Genomic DNA, 24,937 nt, shown 5'->3' on the forward strand with positions numbered 1-24,937 from the left:
AGGCGTTATCTCGCTACACAAGCCAAGCAGAGCACCGAAAAGCTCGGGGGAGCCAGCCCCCTCCTGCCAGCACCACGGCTTAAATCAAAACCGTGAGATTAAAACACCAGCACAGAGGTGGATTAAGGGGCTTCTCTGTCAATCCCTTTGCTACCGGGGATCAAACACAGGGACAGGGGTTGTCCTCGGAGGGGGTGGAAGAGGGGAAAAGGGACTGTCGCCTGCATGGGGAGTCTCGCTCCCTGCTGTGGTTTACAGCGTGGCCTTGGCTGGGAAGGGGAGGCAAAGGGAGCTGAGGATGCCAAATTCAGCTCGTGCCACACAGCCTGGTCCAGGTGACTGCTCCCCCCAGGGAACAGATCCTGAGACAGGTCTGGGGAACCTACCTTTGATGCTGCTGAGAGACAGCGAGCGATCCCGGTCTGCCAAGCTGGGCCCCAGTTTGCTGCTGCTGCTGCTGCTGTTGTCCTTCTGCCGGGCCACGGCCACGGCAATGCCGACGGGCAAGTGCCTCACCTCCACCTCGCCCTGGGAGCCGATGCTCTCGCGGCCAAAGGATTTGGCACTCTCGGGTCTCTCAGGGTCCCTCTTCAGCTGCTTTGCTGGCTGCTGCGACAGCAGCTGCTGCACCTTGGAGGCGCCCAGCTGCGAAGAGTCCAACTTCATGTTGCCCAAGCCACCAAAGGGGCTCTTCTTGCCGCAGCTCTGCCGCGATGCCGTCTCCTTGGCAAAGCTGCCACTGTACTTGATGAGGCTCTGCATGGCCGACCCTTCTCCATGGGAGGCGGGGTGGAGGACATCCGCGGCTCCCCGTGAGCCCACCACGGAGGACCGCGGCAAGCCGCTCGGGTCAAGGTAGACCTTCTTGGCTTCCTCCTCCACCCGGGTGACGTGGTTGTGCTGCGCGGCCAGCACCGCCATCTGCGTGGTGGCGAAGTTGCCCATCTCAAAGGGCTTCCACTTCTGCTCGGGCGGTTTCAGCTGACTGTGGTCCAGATGCTGCCGGGAAGAGTCCAAAGTGCCGTAGACCTTTGTTGCTTCTTTGGAGCTGGATCGCTGGAAGCGGTCCCGCTCACAGGAGCGATGCTCTGCCTCTGGACTTGGCTTCAGCAAGTCCTTGGAGGCCAGGAACTCCCTGCTCTCCGGAGAGCCCAGCCCCGGCCGGTTGAGGAAGGGCTCCGAAGTGACCTGTCTCTTCAGCGCCATGGAGTTCGCCCTGATCACCGAGCCCTTCTCCCGCAGAGCCTCCATCCTTTTGGCATCACTGTGGCAAGAAAAGTCCTGGGACAAAAGCGTGCGAGAGGCGTCCGCGAGGCACCGCTCCGTGGGCGACTGCAGCACCCCCACTTTGCCGAGGTCCTTGTCCTTTGCCTTGTTGTCGCGGGCCTGCGAGGCGATTTGGATGGGCCCGCTCCTCTCGTCGTAGGCTTCGACCGAAGGCACGAAGGTGGGGGCGATGACTTTGTGCTCCCTCCCCAGCTCCTTGGCCGGCGGGAAGATGGTGTACATGCTGGAATGGACGGGCTGTGGAGGGAATGTGGTGGCCGGCGTCATCTTCCCCGGCTGCGAGGGGTGCGGGGACGGGCAGCTGCAGGAGACGTGCAAAGCACCCACGGAGGGCAGGAGGGGCTCCCCCCGTTTCAGCCGCTCGGCGTGGGCGTGCGCGGAAGGCCTCATGTTCTCATCGTGCCGAGCAGGATCCTTGGCACAGCGATCCTGCTCGGCACCCAGGACCTTCAGCATGGGGTCCCCACCGCCGTTGCAGTTGCTGAGGGAAGAGCTCTGCAGCGGATTCTTGGACTTGGGTTCCCCACCGCCCGCACCCCGATTTGGCATGTGCTCGGCCAAGAACGGCGAGAGACGCTCGCCGACCTTCACCGCCTTCTCCACCACGCTCACTTTACGGTCGCTGTCGGGCTTGGTGTCCTGCGTGAGGTCTACCACGCTGCGGGGCCGGGGCTCCTCCTTTGGCTTGGCCTCCTTCTTGGCAAAGGGCAGGGACAGATCGCTCCGGCATGCCCGTTCCTTCCCACCAGGGTCTTTCAGGCTTTCTTTCGAGCTTTTGTGCAGTTGCCCAAGGTCCTTCTCCCGCAGCAAAGTGCTCGACGTGTGGTTGCCCGCTGTCCTCGAGAGGGGAGGCTGTGGGTGCAAAGCGGACTGGCCTGCGTGGCCGGACAGGTAGAATCCATCTGCAGAGCAAAAGCAAACAAGATTACCACAGGCCTCCAAGCCCTTCAGTCCTACACAAAGACAGGCGAGAGGTGGCAAACTAGGAGGGAACAGGTTTCAAGAACATCTCAGACATGGCCAGGAAGGACTAGGGTAGAGGAGACCTGGCAGGAACCCCTACATGGCCCAGGTGGGGACGCAGGACAGCCCTGGCTCTGCTGCATGCTGAGCCTTGCGATGTGACAGCACGCGGAGGCTTTGAGGAGCCACATCCAAGACCTTGGTACTGCCAACACCAAGAAACATCCCTGGATGATAAGCCCAGGAGGTTCGTGCTCTTCACCCTCCACATCCCAGCAGCCAAGCAAGTCCCGAGGGCGAGCAGCCAGGGGTGACCAAGGAGCCAGACTCACCTTTCTGCGACTCGAAGAGGCTATGCTGACCCAGCTGGGCCAGGAGAGGACTGCCGGCACTGGGGGGCTCGAGGTGGCTCAGGGGAATGTACGACGGGTAGAGGCCATTAGGCAGATGGGAAAAGCCTGCAGAAAATGGGAAACAGAAGAGGGAAACATGTTTCAGCCCAAGCAGCCTTGGAACGAACCCCGCGGGAGCACAGACTGTTGTGGCTGTCGGTCCCTTGCGTGCCAGGAGCGGCGGCTGCAGGGACGCGTGTGGCACCGCACACAGCCCGCGGCGGGGTCCCCATTTGAGGTACCCGACTGCGGGTCCCCCAGCTCACCCCTCGCACCTCCGCGGGGCTCCCACTTTGCAGCCGGTGGGCTGCAAATGGAAGGTGCTTCTTTCTGAGCAGGGCCTTAAATCTGCAGGCAAAACGACCAAACCAACTGGCCGACAAGCTGCTTTATCACACGTGCAGCGACCTGTGGGTGAGGGCACTCCCCAACGCGCTTCCCGAGCAGCAGTAAAACCCTCTCGGCAACAGCTTTGCCAACACAGCCCGTCCCCGCGGCAGCTGCCCAGCGCCAGGTACGGGCTTTGGGGAAAACCTGAGAGCATCCTCCACAGCAGCTCATGCGAAGCATAGTTTCACGTACCCCAAACCAGCATCTTATCCCCGAGGAAGGCAAAACGGAGGAGAAAACCTGCTGCCTCCCCGGGAGCTGATACAAAAGCAGAGTGTCCCCAAGGCCCAGCTGCCAGCGGTCTGGATTATGTCCTGGACACTGGGGCCTCCTCCAAGAGCGGGGCCCCCTGCAACGTCCTCATGCAAATAATCATCAGCAGCATTTCATCAGTGAATACAATTACCGTAATAGTGGCAATAACACAAGATCTTGGCTACAGGCAAATTCTTCTGCAACACTGCCACCAAACGGCACCCGCGCAACACTACAAACCCCAGCACCGCAAGAACCAGCTTCCCAGTTGGTGCCATCATTTAAAAACGGATTCAAAGCCATCAGGAGAGGATGGAGGAGCCAGTCAAGCCCTCTGCAACCCTTCCCCCTTCCCACCACATCCCGTTAGCAATCGACTTCCCCCAAATCCAACGATCCCGCTGAAAGCAACCAGGCAACAAGCTTGTCAGGAGTCCAGCATCCAACTGGATCAAAACAACATCCCACCAAAACCCAACGGGAGACAGAAGTTCAGTCCCTGAAGCTGCACGTGGAGCACCATCTGCGAGAGCTAGTCAATATTTCACATTATTTAGACAGCCGGGATCTCTTTCGCATACATGTTTGCATCCTGGCACATGTGCTTCACCGACGCGGTGCTCCGCACAGCTCCTGGCCCAGATCCATCGCCCGGCAGCTCCCGGCGTCATCACCCCCACACGCCAGCCCTCCAGCGGCAGGACCAGGGCAGCTGCTGTGCCCATAAAGTTCATTAAGCCCGTTCCCAGCAGGTAAAACTTGCCATTTAATCTTGTGCAGGGCGCTGTAAAGGCACCAAGTGTGCACACACGTTCACACCTCTCCTCAGTAACCCCAAAACCTTCATACTGGAGCGTTTCCAAACACACTTTCTTATTCCAGGGCTGGAGAGCGCGGGGTAGCACCCAGGGGCACCTACCCTGGGTTCGCTGTGAGCAGCTCCGCTCCACGGCACATTTGCCTCCGCTGCGCCACCTCCACCGCTCCGGCAGGGCTGGGCTGGCGACCAGCCAGCGTCTGGAGCAGGAGCCACACATTTCCGAGGGAACGCGAGTCCCATCTGGCAGAGCACACGGTGGCAGCACGGCAAACCCCCTGCAGCACCTCATGCCACACCAGCCCAGCAGCCCCGGCCCCAGACATCCCCACATGAGCCCCTTCTCCCAGCGAGACCTCAATCCCAGCTGCAGCTGCTCCAGCAGGCGATAGCACTGGCACGGAGATTGCGGCAAGACCCATGTGCAGATGCCCACGGCATGTCCCTGTTTGCACATGGTGGAAGGACATGAAGCCACCTGCAGAGCCCCAGGAAGGGGACACGATCCAGCCCTGTCATCCAGCACAGGGACGCCTGCACGCAGTTAAGCTACTGGTACCCAAGGAGGCATTTTGGCACCAGTTACACTCCTGGTCCTACCAGGGCAGCTCCCTGCCTGTGGCATCTTATCCTGCCCAGGGATAACACAGGGTCAGCCCCAGCCCCAAATGCTCTGTAGCTTCCTCCACAACTAGCATTATCACATCCCACCGCTGGGATCCAGCCTCAGCCCGAAACTGCAGGAGGAGGAAGAGGAGTGGGAAGGTCAGCCAAAAGAACGAGGAGACGAGGACAAGGCAGACGAAATCCCCTCCGGCTGCTCAGCATAAGGCGAGCTGTCATAGAAACACAGAATAGCCTGGGTTGAAAGGGATCTTTAAAGGCCATCCAGTCCAACCCCCCCTGACATGAGCAGGGACATCTTCAACCAGACCAGGTTGGTCAGAGCCCCATCCAACCTGACCTGGAATGTTTCCAGGGATGGGGCATCTCCCACCTCTCTGGGCAACCTGGGCCAGTGTCTCACCACCCTCATTGTAAAAATGTCTTCGTTATACTTAGTCTAAATCCACCCTCTTTTTAGTTTAAAACCATTACTCCTCATCCTACCACAACTGCTAAAAAGTCTGTCCCCATCCTTCCTGTAGCCCCTTTAAGTCCTGAAAGACCACAACAAGGTCTCCCCGGCGCCTTCTCTTCTCCAGGCTGAACCCCCCCAACTCTCTCAGCCCGTCCTCACCACAGAGGGGCTCCAGCCTCTGATCATTTTTCTGGCCCTCCTCTGGACCTGCCCCAACTGTCACAGAAGTTTTCCAGCTGCTGTGCTTGGTGACAAGCAGCTTTACGGACAGGTTCAGGTGAACAAGCTGGGGACCCTGCAGGGCAGTGTCACCACCCCAGCTGAGAAACACCAGCAGCAGAACCAAGCTGATGCCACCAGCCAAACCCCAAAGCCATCTTGCACCAGGCAGCCCTTCCCAGTGGCTCCAGCAGCACTGCTCCTGGGACAGCTGTAATCCCAGCATGGGGGCTCAAAGTCCATCCCAAAGTGTTGCGGGTGGGGAAACTGAGGCACGGGAGGATGCAAGGACCTGCCTGCATCACCCAGCAGCAAAACCAGAGAGCCACCTGAACCCCAGCCTCCGGTTTACCAGCAACGCTGTTTTCTCTTCCTAAATGCTCGGAGGGAGAAGCTGCCCAGGCTGTATTTACCTGGCCCGTTCCCCTGCCAGGAACCGGAGCTGGGGCAGGGAGGAGGGATCCGAGCCACAGCCTTCCTGGGGATGAACCCAATGCAAATCCCGTCCCGAGGCGCTGCCAGAGCATCCCTTCCTCCAGCAGCAACGCTGACGGGCTGGCGTAAGACTCGCACGCAGCCCGAAACCTGCTGTCCCGCTCCCCCGGGCAGGACCTGGAGGTGATGCTGCTCCTTCATGCGCTAAGTAGCTGCATTTGCAGGAGGCGGCCGCGGGCAAGTCGGTCCCTCCTTGGATCTCCGTGCCAGAAAGCAATGCCAAGGGGAGAAACTCTACCGCAGTGAGCAACGCACAGCTCACCCCAACCATGGGCTTCTGCCAGGAGAAAGGGAGGGGAAAGGGGGAAACCACAACCATCTCCATCTGCCCGGGGCCAGAGCATTTGCTGAACCAGCGCAAGAACAGCTTCGCCCAGGGACACGCCGACAGGTCTGGGCAGGCTGAGCCACGCTCCTACAGCCGACTGCTTTCCCAGAGGCGGGCTGGCAGCACCGTGCGAGTCGGCAGCGCTGCCAGCACCAGACCGGCTGTGCCCCCCTTCCCTTCCCGGCCACGCCATGCCAAATCCGCGTGCCCATCACCGCCGCCTCTGGAAAGCCACCACCAACATGAATCCCACGCGGGCGCTTTGCCGCTGTGGGCACACATGATCCAAAGCAGCCCGGCTCAGAGGGTAAAAGGATTTAAAGGGCACAGAGATTGTACCTCAAGCCACCTTAATCCTGCAGGAAGGTGACAGCCGGCGGCCAAAATGCAGGTCCCTGCTCGGCTCCCCCTGCGATGCCCCAGTGAGTGTAGGGGACATAGGGGACAGGCACGGAGCAGGGACGCACACCCGTCCCCTCCTTCCCAGCTCCAAGATGAGCTGGTAAAACATACCTGCTTTGTACGATTGAGACATAAATGACTAAGGGCTGTTACTAGAGGAACTTGGCGGGTGCAGATGTGTCAGCCCAGTTGAAAACATCTTCTTCATCTTTGCTCAGCTCTCCAAAACGGCACGGGGCGGCGGGGGGGGAAGAGGTATGGCCGGGTGACTCACCACCGAGAGGGGATGTGACTGATGGGGAGATGAGATACCAGCGACCGCACAAACCGCACACCAAACGTCTGGAGGCCGGAGGTCGCGCTGGGGGAAGCGGCAGGGAAATGGGCCCCACGTGCTCAGCCCGCTCGGGGTTTGCCAAAAGCTCCCCGGGAGGAGAGAGCTGCCAGAAAACATCGCCTGGCCAAGGTGGCGACGGCGGGCGGGCGGACGAGCCCGCTGTGGAGCGGGCTGCCACGTGCCTCCCAGAGTTTTTAACCTGCGGGGTCTCCCCATCTTGGTCCCCTGGTCCCCAGGCCTGAAATTCAGCTCCAGCCGGACTGGTCGGCAGGAGTGGGACACGCTGGAGGGGACACGCTGGAGCTGAACGCATCCCCCCCATGTCATGGCTCTGGCGGACGAGCCAGGCTACATGCCTGAAGCGACATGTGTGTGTCTGCACTGGGGCAGCTGCTCCATCCCAGCCCGGCTGCAGGCGACCGGCCAGCACCTTCACAGCATCCCTGTGCCACCTCCATGCCAGCTGGCGATCCAGTGCAGTGGTGACAGCTCACTCGGGCACCCACAAAGGGCCAAGGACAACAAGCAGGAGCAACGCAGAGACACCACTCAACAGGGAATTGCTACGCCAGCTCTGTTTTTTCCAAACCAGGGAGAAGCAGCACCCGCAAAGCCTCTGCTGGTGCCCAGGGATAGCTCTCTGGTCCCTGCCATCGCCTCGAAGGGAATCATGCAACAGGACACAGCTGTGTGACCTGGTAGCCTGGACGGGCAAGCACTTTTTGACGTGCGATACTAGTCAAAAAGTGAACCCCAAAGCCCATGGGCACGAGCCTTCTTTGCCCGAGAAGCCGCAGCCCCGTCACCAGAAAACCCGTGGCCTCCGGCACCCCGGGAGACGTGAAGTAACTCTCCTCCATCGGCCCCGTCTGCCCGTTACGGGTTTCTGCCACTTATGAAATATTTCCAACCGCCAGCACCTCGTCCCCTCCTCCCCAGGCCGTGATGGACGGACACGGTGCCAGGAAGCAGGCTGGCACCACCCAGCGCTGCACGAGGGGCTGTGGCCATGGAGGGGCTCGACCCAAAAAGCCTGGCCCTGCGGTCCTTCCAGCCCAAGCCCAGAGGGGCCAGGAAACACAGAGGCGAGGGTTTGGGTTTATTTCCACTGGATATTTTCAAGGCTGGGCAGCGGAGGGCGATTTGCAGCCCCTGCTGCAGCCGGGGTCTCTGCTGGGCTCTGGCACGTAGCAGGAGCCGCCGCCGCCCTTGGCCGGGAGCGCAGTCACCTCTTCCCCAGTCCAGTTCGCAGGCAGCCAACTGGGACACCAGTCCAGTCCACGAACGGCTGGATAAACACTTTACATCCTCACGACTCCCCTTTCCCCGCCAGGGAAACCGGGAGAAGTCCAAGCACAGAGAGTACTCGCCGTCTGCCAGCCCCCACAGGGTCCCCTCCCACCGCCACTGGCACGGCCGCTCTGCCAGCACCGCCTGCCCGTCCTCACCGGGGATCATCATCGCATCCCTGACCCTCTCCCGGCAGGAGCAGCAGCTATCCAGGGCAAGGGGGGTGATTTTTTTAGGGCCCCCTCCCCCACCCCCGGCTCCAGCACGTACCTCCCCATCTGTGCCCCACGACACGGGGGCACGCAGCACGGCGAGGCACGGCCACAGCTATTTCTCACGCACGCAGTTATAGCTGCAAACAGCTGAGAGCCAGGAGTGCTGACAGCGTAAATCTTTGCCACCTCCTCCCTTGTCTGCTCGGGCGGCTCTGGTGACACCCCAGGCACCGGAGCCGCCTTGACTCCGTGCCACGCACGAGACGGCAGCGATACGAGCCCCCGAACACGCTGGGCTGAAACCAAAGCCCCCAGATCAAACGTGCCTGGGACCGCAGCGCTGGCCGGTCCCCGTCCCTGCAGCCCCAAGCCGCTGCCACCATCGCAACCCACCGCCCCAAAACCCGACCCTGCCGTATCTACACGCCGTGCTACGGGGCTGGCAGTTGCTTCAAAGCCTTAATTTACAGCCTCAATTCTCCGCTTCCCCTGAAGGCCTTCGATCTCATCCCCCGGATCTGGAGCAGCCAGATCAATTTAACTCCTCGTTTAATCTTCTAAGGGTCCCGGCGAGCTCGGAGACAGCATCCTCCGGCGGGGGGTCCATGCTCCCAGCCTTTGCCGGCTCGAACACCACCGCGCCACTTTCCTTCAGCTGCGAAATCACTACCTTAAAAGCCAACGCGAGTTCCCCCCCCCCGACAGCTCAGCGCAGCTCTCTATTGTTTCTTTTAATTTTATTTTATTCCACGTGGGAATCTGTGTCCAGGCTGCTTTATTTTTAAGTGGCTCTTGCTCAATATTTACTATTGCTCGCGGCTGCGTCAGCACAGGAACACCGTGCACTCCCTCCCGCCGGGTTTCCGAGGAGTCCTCCCGCAGCCAGCAGCACCCCGGGCTGATGCCGTGCCAGGATTTTAGCACCCCGCTACCCTCGCAGTGAACCACCCCGCTGCCGGCCCCCCCGCAGCCAAGGCACACCAAAGGGCACCGGGGTGTCTGCAGGGCTTCCCTGCCTCCGTGGAAAAAAAATACTATCATCAGGCTGAGCCCTACCGCTCACCTCCTCCTCACCCGGGAGCTGGAACAGCCCCAACGCCCCGGAGATGGCGGAGGAGGAGAAAATGGGAAGAAGTGGCTGCGAGCGCTCAAGGGATCGGTGCTCGCACCCCGGCTCTGCCCCCGGCGTCCCGCGGACTCGGCTTCCACGGTGCAACAAAGCAAATGCAACCCCAGGTATCCCAGCGCTTCGGGGCTTGGGGCCACAGGAGAAGACACCGATGAGATGCCCTCAAGATCTCCCATGAGGTCGCTCCCCGCCTACTACGGGCACAGCCAGGCACAGTGACAGCGGGAGGAACCACCCAGGTGGGGACACAAATCCCTCTGGCAGAGGGAAGGTGGCTCTTCCTCCCGCTGGAGGGGCCAGGACAGAAACCACCCCACTGGGAGCCTTGACATGATGCACAGCCGATCTGCAGAGCCTGAAACAGACGGTCCGGGAAGCACGGACCCGGTCCCACGTTAATCCTGACGCACAACCACTCGAACCTGTGTCAACGCTCCCAGGTCACTGTTGGGTGCTAGAGCAGAAGCGTCTCCTCTGCGTCCCCAGCCTGAAAACCCCCACCACGTCCGATGTCTCTCCCTTTCCGCCGGCATAATTAAACCTCACATCCCAACGGGGGCCCACCAGAACCTCCAGGCGCTCGCTACGGAACCACACAGCTTTCCTCAAATAACAAGGAGCGACTCGGTGGTCTCTTCAGCTCCACATTTACTAGGATGCTGTATGGAAATGAAAAAACATTAATTCTAACTCTCAAACTGATTAGCAGAATCCCCAGGAACGCAGAAACTGGCTGCTAGATTGTAGACTTGCCTTCCCCTCCTGATTTTCTAGGGCAGCATCAAAACGTCTTTGCTCTGGTACACCCTTCATCACGGTGAAGACCCTCCAGCCACTGGTGGCCAGCACAAGGGGCCCCAGGGCTGACTCTGCTCCTGGCACTGGGCGCTGGCTTTCACTGCAGGTGCTCCCCCTCCTTCCTACGCACACTAATTTAACACACCCTATTTTTTTAAATTTCTTTATATTTTTAAACACCCAAACTCCGTGCAGAAGAAGCGATGCAAACAGGCGAGCCCCCCCACCCCCAGCCAAGCCCTGCCCGCACAATTAACCCAACGACACCCACGCACTGGCTCTGAGCCACTGTCCCGTGCCTTCGTTAGAAAAAAGCTCGTTACCCCTCGCCAGGAGAGCTACAGGCGCTGGGTGGGGGGAGTTCTTGTGGGATGGCACGGGTGCCGGTCCCCACATCACCTGCACGGAGTGAGTGCCTGCCAGCAGCAATTAAATCAGCCTTCAAAGAGAGATCCCAGCTTTCCCAGCGCCATTAGCCCGTGCCCCGGAGGGAACACGGTCTATTTTCAGCCACAATGACTTAAGACCAGGTCACCAGCAGGTTAAATGGGACTGTGCAGCATTATCTCCCTGCCCTCCCATTGAGAAATTAAACACGGCTGGGCGATGGGCAGCCGCCAGCCCTGCGGACGCACACCGGGGTGCCCATCAGAAGGTAAATGCCACCTGCCCTTTCCTGCCCTCGGCTTCCCATCGCCGGCTGCGGCCACCCGCTGCCCTGGCTGCCTCCCCTCTGCCTGGGGTGGTGGGTCACCGTGGGATTGCCCCTGGGTTTGTCCCTGCCTGTCCTCCTGTCCAGCACCGTGAGGACCGTCCCCACCATGCCCGTGCCCAGGCGTGCTGGAAGGAGCCTCAGCACCCCCCGTTCTCCAAACCCGAGCCCACACGGTGCCAGACCGGGGCTGCTCATCTCGCCCCCTCCTCCAGATATCAGGTGGCCCGACGGCGAGTCCCCAAGCTGGGCACTGCCCCAAGCCACGGGTTTCACCAGGGTTTCACCAGAGAGGTGGCATCTCCCCACCAGAGAGGTGGCATCTCCCCTCGGCAGCTCAATCCGCTTTGGAGGGAGGGGCCGTCACTGAAACCCAACCAGCCACCCCACCGCAAACATCTGGCGGGGAGGTGGCAGCTGGACACGGGTTTGTTTTGCCTCCCGGGCCCCCGCCAGGCGCAGTCAGCACGAGCCGGGATGACTCAAAGCCCTGGGAGACGCAGGCCCCGTCGCTGCTTATTTTAAACCTCCTTGTTTGCAGAGCGGCTGCCGCGGCTCAGCGCCTCTCGGGGCGCCTTACAAAGGGGGGTGGCACTCCAAGGGGAAACTGAGGCACGGGTACAGCACCCCGATCGGACCTGAATGCCGCAACACCAATGTCTGCACACTCAGTGAGCAGCCTGCGACCAACACACAACACGGGGAGCCGGGCAGCAAGAGGGGACCTGCTCCAAAAGACATCCTACAGTGACGACATCACCGATGACCCAACCAAGCCCGATCAGCCCCGGCTTTGTGTCTCCCACTCGGCCAGGACAGGGCGAGAGCGCGGTGAAGCCAGAGGCGCCCGCCTGCACACTCCGTGTGCCACGGGGGGGACGCATCCCTCTGCCAGAGTCCAGCGCTGACCTCCACAGCACCCGCAGGGACCAAAACCACCCCGGGAGAAATTCAGCAACGGGCTGCAGACATTGGGGGGGTGGAAGAACGAGATCCGCAGATGGAGCACGATCCCATAAGCCTCTTTTCCTTAGGAAACCAGGCTCGAAAGCTCAGCCTGTGCCCAGCCTCTCCCACCGACCTTTTTCCTTCCAGAGGCTCCTGCCCTCCCCGCATCCTCCTGAACATCAGCCCACGCCACCTTTTCTGCACCAAAAAAAGCGCCGAACCGCGAAGCAAAGGGGTCTCCGCGGCCAGCAAACGCCCAACGCCACACATCTCCCTACCGCCGATAACGGGAGATAAATGCAGAGGCAAATATTATGGCGGCGCGGTTTAATTCCTGATGAATTATGCAAATCCGTATTCAAATTGAAGCCCAGCCCTTGGGCTCTTGACAAATTGCCAACCTGGCCCCGCTGCCACAAGGCAGAGACCCCCAGGCCTCCGTCAGGCGAAGCGCTAGATGGATGCCCTATATACGTACACACACACACACACATATGTGTCTGCACATCTCAACTGGGGAGACTGAGGAGCACCTGCAAGAACGATTCAAGAGCGACTTTGGCATTTCTCCTTCCTCCCCGCTGCCTTCAGTGCGGCCAGGGAAAGCCCCCGAGCTCTCCTGCCCTCCACAAGATGGAAGCAGCTTGGGTTGACAGCAAGATTCAAAGCAGGGAAAGAGATAAAATTCACCGTGGTTGGGGCTGGGAGGGAGGGGAGGCAGAGGGGAGCGCCTAAAAGGCTTGTGCCAATATGAAACGTCAGCGCCTGAATCGAAGGAAAAGAAGATGCGTCCACAGACCAGTCACAGAGAGGGCTCAGCTGATGGAAGTAGGAATTTCCGATCCCGCACAAACCTTGCACATCCACTAAAAGCAGCAGAAGAATCGCCGCTTTGTGTCGCTAATCTCATTAGGGAGAAAGCCCGGCTGTAGCATGGGGATTGCTAAGGGAAACCCCGGCACGCCGGGCACACCGGGAGCGCGGAGCCCGGGAAAGGAGTGCTGGGCTCTCACCGGCACCCGGGAACGTGCCCAGCTTTGCTCCCCTGCCCGGACCTTTACTCGACAGATCACCATCCGCTTGGCTTGCGTGTGACACGGCATGTGGGACGTCTCCCCACCCAGCAGACCAGGACACAAAACACCAAAAATTACACACTTCGCACGGTGATAACACGGGGGCTATTTCCTTCACACCCCGCTACCGGCACCGCCTGCAAGCAGCACAGAGCCGAATCCCTCCAAAACCCTCCCTTCCCATGCACGCTGGCCATTCCAATTATTTTTTTTTTTTTTTTTTTTTAAATTAAAAGCAATTAAACCAAATGTTTTACAAAGCTTATTCAAGCCACCGGGGGTTCGGCCGAGAAGGGATAGGGGGCAGAAAGGGAAGCACGGGCGATACATCTAACCACCAAACATAAAAAAGGCATCTTCGCCCGCAGTAACGCGGCAGGGTAAGATGGATGGCAGCTGAAGAGCCACCTTTGCAGAAGTTGTCAGGGATACAGACCCAGAGAGACGGGGTCGACTACTTAAAATCTTCATTATTCCCCTTAAAAAGGCACATCTTCTCCCAAACATGCCGCACCGCTCCTTCCCTTGCTCCGAGCCCACCATGTTCAGCTCGCCTGCCTGCATCCAGCTCCTTCAAAATGGCTCTTTGGCCACTGCTACGCCGGCAATAAAAATTTATTCCCAAGGTCACTTCCATCCTTTCGCCACTATTTCAAGTCTCGCCGGATTTAAACAAAAACCCAGCCTCAGATATACCAAGCCCGCCCCCCCTACCCCCACCCCCCAGCCCCTTTTCTGCCCATCCCCTCCCTGATTTAGAGATACCGAACTCTCAACCACCTTTCGCTTCCCATAACCGTCAGCGGCAACAGCTGGAGAGGAAAAAACGGAGCATATTGTGCGCCCAACAGCTGATCCTGGCGGCGTGGGGAGGGAGCCCAACTGTCACTGTCACCGCCGCGGCGCTGCCGTACGGCAGGGCTCCCGCCACCCCGTCCTCCCCAGCCAGCGCCGGTCGGGGTAAAGGGTTCCCGCGGTTGCCGTCCCCTCGGTGTTAAAGTGCTGGAGGGACGCGAACGATAAGCCGAAGATAAAACAGCAGGGATAAATAAAGATAAAATAGATAACTAGAAGGGAGAGACGGCGGTTTTTCCCCAGGCGGTGGGTGCGCGGCGATGGCTGCGGACACCCAGCTATGCCATCCCAGAAATGCCGGGCTGGGAGGAAACGCGGGGACGAGGAAAACCCCCAAATCCCCACGGCCAGGGCAGCACCGGAGCGCTCCCTGCCCAAACTTTGCTTTTTAAAGAGCATCCCCAGCGGGAAAAGCTGGCAAGGGGCTGCGGCAGCTGGATGCAGCAGGGAGCTGGGGGCTGCCCTCGGCTCCCCCCCCACCCCTGGCCCTGCACCAGTTCCTGAACCGACCGTTTTCGGGAGGGTTCAGGGCCCGCCACGCTCTCCGTTTCGGCAGCCAGGCAGGACAAAGCGTGCCCTTGTCCTCGGCACCTGGAGCAGGCGATGCTGGACGGCGTTACCCAACCCAGACCAACGTCTCCTCGCCCCGGCAAGGCGGCTTCGTGTCAGCACACGCCGGGCTGGCCCCGCTTCCCGCGCCACCTCCCGCCCCGAGCTTTAACTGGACCAGTTTTAGTACACGCTGGAAAAACACACACGGAGCCTTGTTTCAACTCGTCGGGCGCGAACCCCAGCTAAAGGAGGTGATCCAACACCCTCCCGCCGGCGGCAGCCGCAAGGCGCTCACCTGGAAGGCTGCCCTAACGACGTTAATTCCCCTTAACAATGTTCATTTCCATATTCATCAGAAGATGGTGAAACGACAAGACGGGGGGTTATTTACTATATAATTATAAACTAATTTCAGCGTTACCCTGGGTTATCCTAGGCAGGAGATCTAAAATTTCCCTTACGAAAGCCCTGCTCTGCTAACCACGTCTGCAGCGAGATTAATTCCCGGCGATTTCCATTTCTCCAACAGCTGCTGTGCTGGGAAAGAACGGGAGCCTGTGCCCAATGCCGGGGACATGCCCGGTGCCCCGTGCCATCCCCGGCTAGGGTTTCTTTCTAGCACCGGCACATCCTCCGGATCCAATTTTCACTGGCACGCCATCGGTCGGGGCTGGGACCGGTGGTTGTCCAACCCCACCAAGGAGACTCGGGGGGGGGCTGGGGGGGGGGGGCAAGGCTCGCTCGGGGTGGGAGAAGGGCTGCTAGAAACCAGGCTAATAAAGCACATCTCTGCCGGCGCTGGGCACCAGAGACAGGGCCAGGCTCCCCCGGTTCCGCTGGGGAAGGTATTAGAAACCCAAACACAGCGGAAGATCCCGCAGGACCTTGCTCCGAGCAAGTTTACATCGCCACATTGGCCCCTGGGCTCCCGTCCGTGGGCCGAGGCCAGCGTCCCACCACCAGCTACCACCACTCGGGACGGGAACTTCAACCGGGGGCCAGAGGACAGGGTGGACAGTCCTTCCCACCCCTCCTGAAGGATGGAGATGCCACCCCACCCGACCACCAGGACCTTGGGGAAACCACCAGGACACGAGGGAGAAAACTCCCCAGCACCTCAGGAGCGCCTGGTGGGAGACTCCCAAAAATGCAGAAGCTCCGGAGCTGCATGGACATCACCCAACGTCCGAGCTCTTCCTCCACCCCTGGGATGCCGGGTGTAAACAGGAGCGAGCGAGGGGTCGGGGGACAACATCCCTGCCCGGCGCAGCATCCCCTCCCGGAGCCCTGCCGGGACAAGCATTCCGGCTGCTCCGCCTGAAAACGCGCATCAAAATGCATCTCGTTTCACCAGGGCCCCAAGGGAGGAGAAACATCTCCCCAGGCAGGTCTCTGGCCCGTCCACATTCCTCCCTCCCTCCCACAGCCCCTGCCCCAAGGAGCCCCCCACGCTCAGCCCCTCGCACCACCCCCTGGGCGGGCAGGGAAGGGGGGGAACGGCGATTTCAAGGGCCATTAAACACCCACGGTATTTTTCCTCCCAGCATCAAAACGTGACCAAAAAAAAAAAAAAGAAAGAGCCGCCTGGAACCACAGCCACAAGCCCAGGGCTGGTCCAGGAGCCCCGTCCTCCCCAGTCCGGCTACTGGGAGGAGATGGGCACGGTTGGGTCCGTCGGCGTTATCCCGGCATCTCCCACCAGCGAAGGGATTTTAGCGGGGATAGAGTTCGGATGAGCAAATTGTGCTGCTGCTGGCACGGCCGGTGGCAAGGCCTCCTCTGCAAAACCTGCCGGCTCAGCAGAAGCACAATTTTGCCATTATAAGGATGGCTACAGTGGGATTTTGCTGGCACAGCAAAGCTATCCTGGGCAGGGGGGGGAAGATTTTTTTTTTTTTTTCTTTTCTTTTTTTTTTTTCCCCTACGCTCCTACCTGGCCCAGCTGTCTGGGAAAACAATTCTCCCCGGGGCACAGCAGGCCTGGAAGCAGGGATGGGCTCCAATCCGCCTTAAATCCCTGCATTCGAATGCACACGCTAAGGTGGAAGGGGGAAAGCAAGCAAGCAAGCAAACCAAAATCTCACACACCCCCTCCCCGAGCCCCCCCGCGGCCTGACAGCCCCTGCTCTCGGGCTGGATTTAACGCAAAGTCAGCTCCGCTCGTACAGGTGCGTCCCTTTTCCCAAGCGCTGGAAACTGTTTCTGAAGCATATTTTAATGGAGGAAAAAAAAAAAAAAAACAAAAACAAAAAAAAACCCCAAAACAACTAGGCATCCTTTTATACAAACGTGGATCTGTTCAGGTAGCGCCCCCCATTACGCATCCCACCCAAGAAAGGATACCTCAGTATACGGCAAAAAGCAGATTTTTATTATTATTATTACTATTTTAAACTCAGGAGGATATTATTATTTTTTTTCGCATGTGGACGGTATTCGCTCGCAGGCAGGGACACGGTCCCATCGCAGCCCTGCGCAACTGAAATCACGAATCCCGGGAGCTGCCCAGAACCAGGCGCCCACCGTGGGATGGAGCCCGGACCGGGACACTCGCTGAGGACCCAGAGACGGTGGGGAAGGGAAGGAGCAAAACCTATCAACCCCCCCAAAATTTCCAGCCGCAGACCAGAGCAAGCTCGGCCGCCCAACTCCAGCAACTGCAAAAAAGCACCGTCTTCCCAGCAAGCTCGGCCGCTGCCAGGGACGAAATTCCATTGCGAACAGTCACCATCCTCCGCCATCCCTCGGCGGGGTCCCCCTCGGGAGCACCCTGCTGCTCCCCAGCCCCCCCCCCGCCCTCCTGGGGGGACAGGGACGCGGCGGTGGCCGAGCATCCGCAGCCCCCGTGGCCGGCTCCTCTCCCGCCTCGGCCGCCCGCTCACTCCTCCCTCCGCGCTCCCAACAAAGGGGCTTCTGTCCCCCATCCCCGTGGCCACCAGGGAATAGAAACCCCCTCCCCGGGAAGAGCAGGGGGTCCAGGGGCCGCTGGCCACAGCCCAGGCAGAGCCCGGATTCCGCCGTCACGGCTACGGGAAAAGCGAGAGGAGGGTGCCGGCGATAACTGGATCCTCAAATATGGCCAATCACGCTATTTTTACAGGGGCGTATTTATTTTAGGAGGACGCTGGGACGGATTCAAGACTCTCTTTCTTCAGCCCGGCGGTATTTAAGGATCGGTTTGAACTGGCTCTATTTAAAGGCTTCGCCTCCTGCCCACTTTTTCTTAACCCCTTGCACGAGGGCTTTGCTTCCCACCCCTCCTAAAAACCCAAAACAACCCCAAAAACAACCCCACAACAACAAAAGCCACCACCACACCAACACCGACACTGCAAACGCAAACCTACAAAGGGCCCCTCCGTAGCAGGAAGCAATCGTCATTTCAAACGATATTGTTAAAGCCATAAAAAAAACACAACAATAATAATAATAATAATAATAAAAAAAAAAATCCCTGCCTATCCCGCTGCCGTGGTGTAATGGAAGTTTCGATTGTTAATTGTACGTAGCTTTTTTTAACGCAGTTGGGAACAGCCACGCCGAAGCCGATCTCTCGGAGCGAGCTTTTGCCAGCGACTATCCCGGAGAACGCACGGGAGCAAGCCGGGAGCCACCGAGGGGCAGGCGGGGATGGGGGGGGGGGAGCGGATTTCCAAAATACTTCAGAAAGAGGAAAATAAAAATAGTAAGAACACGTTTAAAAAAATAATAATGGGAGGGATCACAAAACACATTCCCTCTGTGAAGGGCCCCAAATCCAGCGGGAAAGCTCTCGGATGGCGGCAGGGAGCAACACGGCGTTCGGCTCGGCCGGAGCTCCGCGCCTCCCTGCCCGGATTTCAGGGAAGCACCAGAAAAGGAAACTTTGGGAGGGGAAATAACAGGAGGGAAAAAAAAAAAAAAAGGGGGGGGGGGGGAAGTATCACCCAATAAAAAAAAAAAATCAACAACAACAAAAAAAAAAGAAACAACCCGCACTTGGTTTGGCTTGAGATTGTCCAGACAAATTTTTGCAGAGATTGTGTTCTGCTTTTGCAGGAGGTGGAGGGGGCTGGGGGGGGTAAGAAAAAAATACCCAGGACAAAAAAAAATAAAGGGGGGGGGGGGAATAAAAAGACAGACAAAAGGGAAGGAAAAAAAGGTGTCTGCCCATGTGCTGGGCTTCACAGCCTTTCGCTTTACACCTCTCCTCTTAGCACCTGGGAAATTGGCACTGCCACCTGGTCTGAAACTAATAAATCTTTTTTTTTTTTTTTCCTTCCCCCCCCCCACGATTCGGGCTGCTTCCTTCTCTGCAGATGTTGGCAATCAGGTTTGCAAATTTCAAAGTCATTCAGCCCGGGCGGCTGGGAGAAAAGCAGGTTTATTATTGCAAAACCTGTCACCCTCCCAAACGCCTAAAGTAAACTCCGAGTCACCTCTCCACGCCCAGGGGAAAGAAAAGGGAAAAAAAAAATAAAAATAAAAAAATAAAAATAATAGAGGCAGAGAGGGAAATCAAACGGTCGGGAATCCTTCCCGTCCTCCCAGGGTAAGCGTGGTGGCTTCCCGGCAAAACAGCGTCCGGACTCTGCGTTAACCCACCCTGCGAGTGGCTGGGAAAGGGAGCTCGGAAAAGGGGAAAAAATAAAAATCCCTCCAAAAAAACGAAGTAATTTAAGCAAATAAATAAAAATCTGACTGTGGGAAAAAAAAAAAATAATAAGCCCGGTACATTTCAAAGTCTGCTTGCCTTTTTTTTTTTTTTTTTTTTTAAATGGAAAGGCAGCCGTGCGGCTGCCCGGGGATGGAGCACATCAAGAAGGGAAAAAAAAAAATACAAGGAGGGAACAGCCCCTGCGTGGAAGTTTTGTTTGCAGGCTTAAAAAATAATAACAACCCAGGAAAAAAAAAAAAAAAAAACACACACACACACAAAAAAATCACCAAAACCCGCAGCGCCGGCAGCGCTGCCCGGCAGCGGCAGGGACCGGGCTGCACCGCCCGCCGCGCCGGGGAATCACCAAAACTGCCCCTTTTCGACCCATTTTCCCAGCCCGAGGGTGGTTTTTCTGCCCGGCCGCGGGGCAGCGCAGCCCCTTCCCCCCACGCCCCGATCCGCGCCTCTCCCGGCGCTCCCGAAAATCGCCATTTATTCCACAAAACAGCCGCAGCCGCCTCCGCGGGGATTTTCCTCGGTGCCAACAAAACCGTGCACTGGGGGGGACTTTTACCGGCCAGGAGCGATTTTTTCTCCCCATTCCCCTGTTATTTTTTCCCCACGTTCCTCTATTTTTTCTCCATTCCCCTATTTTTTTTTCTTCGTTCCCCTGTTTTTTTCCCTTTCATTCCCCTATTTCATTTCTTTCCCTCATTCCCCTATTTCATTTCTTTCCCTCATTCCCCCGTTTTTTCCCCCATTCCCGTTTTATCTTTTTCTCATTGCCGTTTTTTCCCCCTTCCCCTATTTTCCTCTCATTCCCCTATCCTTTTTCCTCATTCTATCTTTTTTCTCATTCTATTTTTTTCCCCTTCATTCCCCTATTTTATTTTTTTCCTCATTCCCCTATCTCCTCATTCCCTTTATTTTTTTCCCCATTCCCCTCTTTTATTTTCCCACATTCCCCTCTTATTTTCCCCCCATTATTGTTTTTTTTTTTTTTTTTCCTCCGAATGAAAAACCGGGATAGGCAGAAAACCCTCGGGAAAAACACGCGAAAAAGCTGCAACCATCCATACATATATTAAAAAAAAAATAAAATTATTTTTTTTGTGGCGCTTAAAGCCCGGCCGGCTGCGGGGGTCGGCAGGGGAGGGAAGGCGGGGAGTGGGGGGTCCGGGGGGGGTCCGCGGAGCCTTACCCGGGTGGGAGTGGAGGCTGATGCCCGATGCGAGGAACTTGCCGGGCTGGAGGGCGGCGGGCAGCCCGGCGGCCATGGGCCCGGCGGCGGGGGCCAGGCGGCCGGTGGCTCCCAGGCGGTGGCTCTCCATCGCCAACCCGGAGAGCAGCGGAGGGGGGCCGTGCACCGAGCGGGGGGGCCCGAAATCTCGGCCATCCATCATCCACTCGCCGGCTTCCAGGAGTCTCCCGGATCGCTGTCGGTGCCCGCCACCGCCTTCCCCCCCCACCCCCCCCCTCCCGCCCCCCACCCCCCTCCTTCTCCTCCTCCTCCTCCTCCTCCCCCAAAAAAATCAGATGGTTTTCAAAAATAAGGCGTCCAAGCGTCCCATGGCGCGGTGCAGGGAGCCAGCCCCGGCGCGGCGGTCTCGGCGCTGCCTGCAAGAGAGAATGGGGGGGGAGGGGGGGGCGTTGCGGGTGAGCCAACCTGCCCCGACCCCCCCCACCCCAAAAAAAAAAAAAACCAAACCCAAAAAACCCACACACCCCCCTAAAAGAAAAAAAATATATCCCCCCCCCCCAAAAAAACCCACCCTTCACCTTCCCGGGGTGTGTGTGGGGGAGAAAGGGTAGGGAAAAAATAATAATAATCCAAGGAAAACTTGTGGCAAAGGGCGGAAAAAAATTGTTAAAAGTGTTTAGAAATATTTAAAAAAAAAATATAATAAATACTTTTATTTTTTTTTTTTTAGAAAAAGGGTTTAAATTTGTCACCCGCAGAAGCGGAGCGCGGCCGCGGAGCGCAGCGCTCGCAGCCCGGGACCGGCGGGGAAGCGGCACCTCCCCGGAGCGCGGGAGAACACACACACACAAAAAAAAAAAAAAAAACCTAAAACAACAAAAATCCACCCTCGTTTTCCTCTTTTTTCAATTTTTTTTCCCTCCGTGGGGCTGCCGTACCCCGCCGAAAGCCGCCCCGGCGGCGGCGGCATTGCTCCCCCGGCCCCGTTTTTCGCTTCTTTTCCCCCGTTTCCCAGGGCTCCAGGGCGGGGGTGGGTGGGTTTTTTTGTGTCGTCGTCCCGTCCCCCCCCCCCCCCCGTTTTTCTTCCCAGCGCCTTCCCCCCTCGGGAAAACAAAACACGTATTATTTCCCGACAGAGCGGGGAAAAAAAAAAATATATATATATAAAAAATTAAAAAAATATATATAAAAATACATGTATTACTTGTAGCCTGATAAAAGGATTTCCCCCCCACCCCCGCCCGTCGGGTTTTGCACCGGGATAGGGAGAAATAATAAACACAGCGGGGAATAAGGTGCGCTTTTCTCTCTCCCCCCCCCCCCCCCCCCGCACCCCCCGGTGCCGGAGCCCGGGAGCCTCCGCTCCGCCCCGGCCCCGGCTCCGGCTCCGCGCCGAGAGAGGATTAACGACAACCAAATTTAAAAGAAAAGGGGGGGAAAAAAAAAAAGGGGGGGGACGTAAAATAATAAGAAAAATCCCACCGCTTTGTGGTTTGTTTTTTTTTTTTTTTGGGGGGGTGTTAATTTATTTGGGTGAAATTTAAAAATTAAACGCTGCCTGCGTGGCTGAGCGGGGCGAGTCGGGAGCGGCCGGATCGCGGCTTGTAAGTACTTAAAAAGGCGGGGGGGGGGGGAATGAAAAAAAAATGGCTAAAAAGGGGCAAAAAGCAATATGGGGATGGGGCGGGAGAGGACGCGCCGCCCCCGGGGACACGGAGGGGGGACACAGGGGGACCCGGGGAGGGGGGGGACACAGGGGGACCCCGTTCCTACCTCGGCGCGGTCAGACCGCCTGTTCGCGGGGCATGGCGGTGCGGGGCTGGGGCGGGGGGTGCCGGCTCGCCGCCCTGCCCGCCGCCCGGCTCCGCTCCGCTCCGCTCCGCTCCTCAGCGCGGGAGGGACGCGGCGGCGGCCGCGCCATGGAACGGCGGGGCCCCGCCGAGCTGCAGCATCGCCACCACCGCCACAGCCGCCGCCACCACCACCACCACCCCCCCCCGACCGGCCCCGCGCGCGGCTCGGCGGCGCTTAAAAAAAAAAGGAGGAAAAAAAAAAAATTTAAAAAAAAAATAATGAAAAAAAAAAAAAGGGAGCGCGGGGCGGGCGGGAGGGAAAAAAAAAAAAAAAAAACGAGGGGGAGGGGGGAAAAAAAAAAAAAACGGCGGCGCCGGGGCTATGAAACACGCATTGTTCTCGGCGCGGCCGGCCCGCCCGCGGCGCCCCATTGGTCGGGCGAGCTGCCACTCAGCGGTGGGTAAACAGGCGGCAGTTTCCAGGCCCCCCCTCCCCGCTCGCCCCGCCCCGCCCCGCCCGTGAGGCGCTCCCGCCGCCGTTTCCAGGCCCCCCCTCTCCTTCCCTCACTCACTCACTCACTCACTCACTCACTCTCCCGCCCGGAGCCGGCGGCGGTTGGCGGCCGCCGCGCCGCGACCCGCTCACGGGAAGTGGCCTCGGGTGTCCCCCCCCCGGCTTTGGGGAAGCTGTCGGAGGGGGGGAGGAGCCCACCCCCCGTTCCCTTCATTATCTGTGGGGGTTAAATCCTTCTGCCCGCCCGCCCCGACAGGCCCGGGCTGAGGGACGTGAGGGCCCCCCCGCCGTCCCGGGCGGGCCCGGGCTGAAGGGACGTGAGGGCCCCCCCGCCCCGGGCTGGGCCGAGCTGAGCTGGGGGGAAGTGCCGCCGGGCCCTCTCCCACGGCCTCGCCGCGGACAAAGCGGCCTTTCACGGGCAGGGGGGGAGGCTGGGCGGGGGGGAGAGGGCCCCCTTCCCTCCCTTGCGGGCCCCGCCCCCCCCCCCAAAATTTAAAAATAGGGTGAAAAGGAAGGCGGCGGGGTGGGGGAGGAGACACCACCCCCCTCCTCATTTAACCAAAACTCCGCTTTTTCCAGCTGCGCGCGAGAAACGGGCGGGAGAAGTCGCCGGGGGGGGGGCACGGCTCCCTCCAGCGCTGCCTGCCCGGCCTTGGGTTTTTCCCCGCCGTCCAGACCAACTTTTACTTATTTTGTTTTTTGTTTTTGTTTTTGTTTTTTTAATTTCTAATCTGTTTTTCCTTTCTACAGCCAGCCCTGAGCAGCGCCGAGCGCTGTCGGGGAGGGGGGGGGGGGGGGGGGGGAGCGGACACCCCATGGCTGCCAACACCCCCCCCATAGAGCCTCCCAATCCACCGCCCCGCTGCTTTATTTAATTAAAAAAAAAATCGGCTTTTATAACGAAGGGGGGAGGGGAAAATCTAATTTAATCCCGGTATAAATTAAAAAAAAAAAAAATAAACCCACACACACACACACAACTTCCCCCCCCCCACGTCCCCCGGGGAAGTAGAGTTTCGAGGCGCCCGCCGGAGCAGCGGCCAGAAAAAGGGAGAAACTGCCCCAAAAGCGGCAGCAGGTTCCCCCGGGACACACCCCCCACCACCACCCACCCCCCCCCCCGTCACTTTTCTGCTTATTTTTAATCGTTTTAAGAAAAGCGGCGCCGCGTTCCTCGAAAAGCTCTCACGCCCCGAAAGGCGCTGTGTTTAACGCGAGAAAAATAAAAATATATGTATGTTTTTATTTATATCTTAAGAGCAAAACCCGGCTGCGTCAGAGGCGAGGGCTCAACACACACACACACCCCCCCCGGCCCATGCTTCGAGGGGGAGGGCTTTTTTTTCTTTTATTTTCTTTCAGTCTCCTTTAGTAAACCAAAAAGGGGGGGGGGGGAGAGAGAAATATTAATGGCTTAATCGCTTTTATGTGGCTTTAAAAGCATATTTTATAAATGTTTAATGCCTTCACGCCCGGACCTCCCCGCCGCTGTCCCCGGGACGGGGGGTTGGCATGCCATAAATCAGGAAAATGCTAATAAAAAACCCCGGGCGTGGCGGGGGGGGGGGGCGGGGGGCCCCCCCTTCTTCCTCCTCCTCCTCCTCCTCCTCCTCCTCCTCCTCCTCCCCGGGCTCCCCCCCACCCCCGCGGCTCCGGCCCTTCCTCCTCCTCCTCCTCCTCCTCCCCCCCCGCCCCCCCCCGGCCGGGAGCCATCTTGTAGCAGCAGCTGCGGGCTCTGCTGGGTTTGCAAAACACCCCCCCCACCCCCTCCGAAAAAATAAAAGCCCCCCCCCCCATATATCTATATATACACATTTTTATTATTGTTATTATTTTTCCCTCCGAGGCGCGGTGCTGCGGCTGCCCGGCGGGGGGCGGGCACCATTTTCCCACCATTTTCCACATTATCACACACCCCCTTTTCTCCCGGTTGTTTCCCCAGGCAGTTGGACACACGCACACACACACACACACACACACCCCCCCCCGAGGTGGGGGGACACACACACCGCGAAGGTCCCGGGGAAGTTGGGGGGGGGGGGGCGGCGGCGGCCGCTCTCACGTTTTCCCCGCAAAGCTCAAACACCGCTTTCTCCCCAAAACACCCATTTTTATTGCAAAAAAAAAAAAAAAATCTTGCGGGGGGGGAGTGGGGAGGGGGGGTCCCGCTTGCTCAGCACCGCGGTGCGTCGTCCCGTGTCCCCCCCCCCCCTCCCCGTCCCCGTCTCCTTTGCCGGGGGCTCCCGGCA

General features: G+C 58.7%; 1 protein-coding gene across 4 annotated transcripts in view; it reads right to left on the reverse strand.

Moving 5' to 3' along the window:
* Positions 1 to 20,649, reverse strand: part of TNRC18 (trinucleotide repeat containing 18) — a 56,621-nt gene extending 35,972 nt beyond the window's left edge. For all 4 annotated transcript variants that reach the window (XM_074598646.1, XM_074598644.1, XM_074598645.1 and 1 more), the window contains exons 1-3: positions 20,382 to 20,649; positions 2,583 to 2,708; positions 387 to 2,189 (exon numbers count right to left, since the gene is read on the reverse strand). In XM_074598646.1, coding sequence (XP_074454747.1) covers positions 387 to 2,189; positions 2,583 to 2,708; positions 20,382 to 20,583 — 2,131 coding nt within the window. In that variant the 5' untranslated portion in view covers positions 20,584 to 20,649. The remainder of the gene's footprint in view (positions 1 to 386; positions 2,190 to 2,582; positions 2,709 to 20,381) is intronic.
* Between the last annotated feature and the right edge of the window lie 4,288 nt (positions 20,650 to 24,937).

Source organism: Larus michahellis, chromosome 8, assembly GCF_964199755.1.
Source record: "Larus michahellis chromosome 8, bLarMic1.1, whole genome shotgun sequence".
In the NCBI taxonomy this organism is placed as follows: Eukaryota; Metazoa; Chordata; class Aves; order Charadriiformes; family Laridae; genus Larus; species Larus michahellis.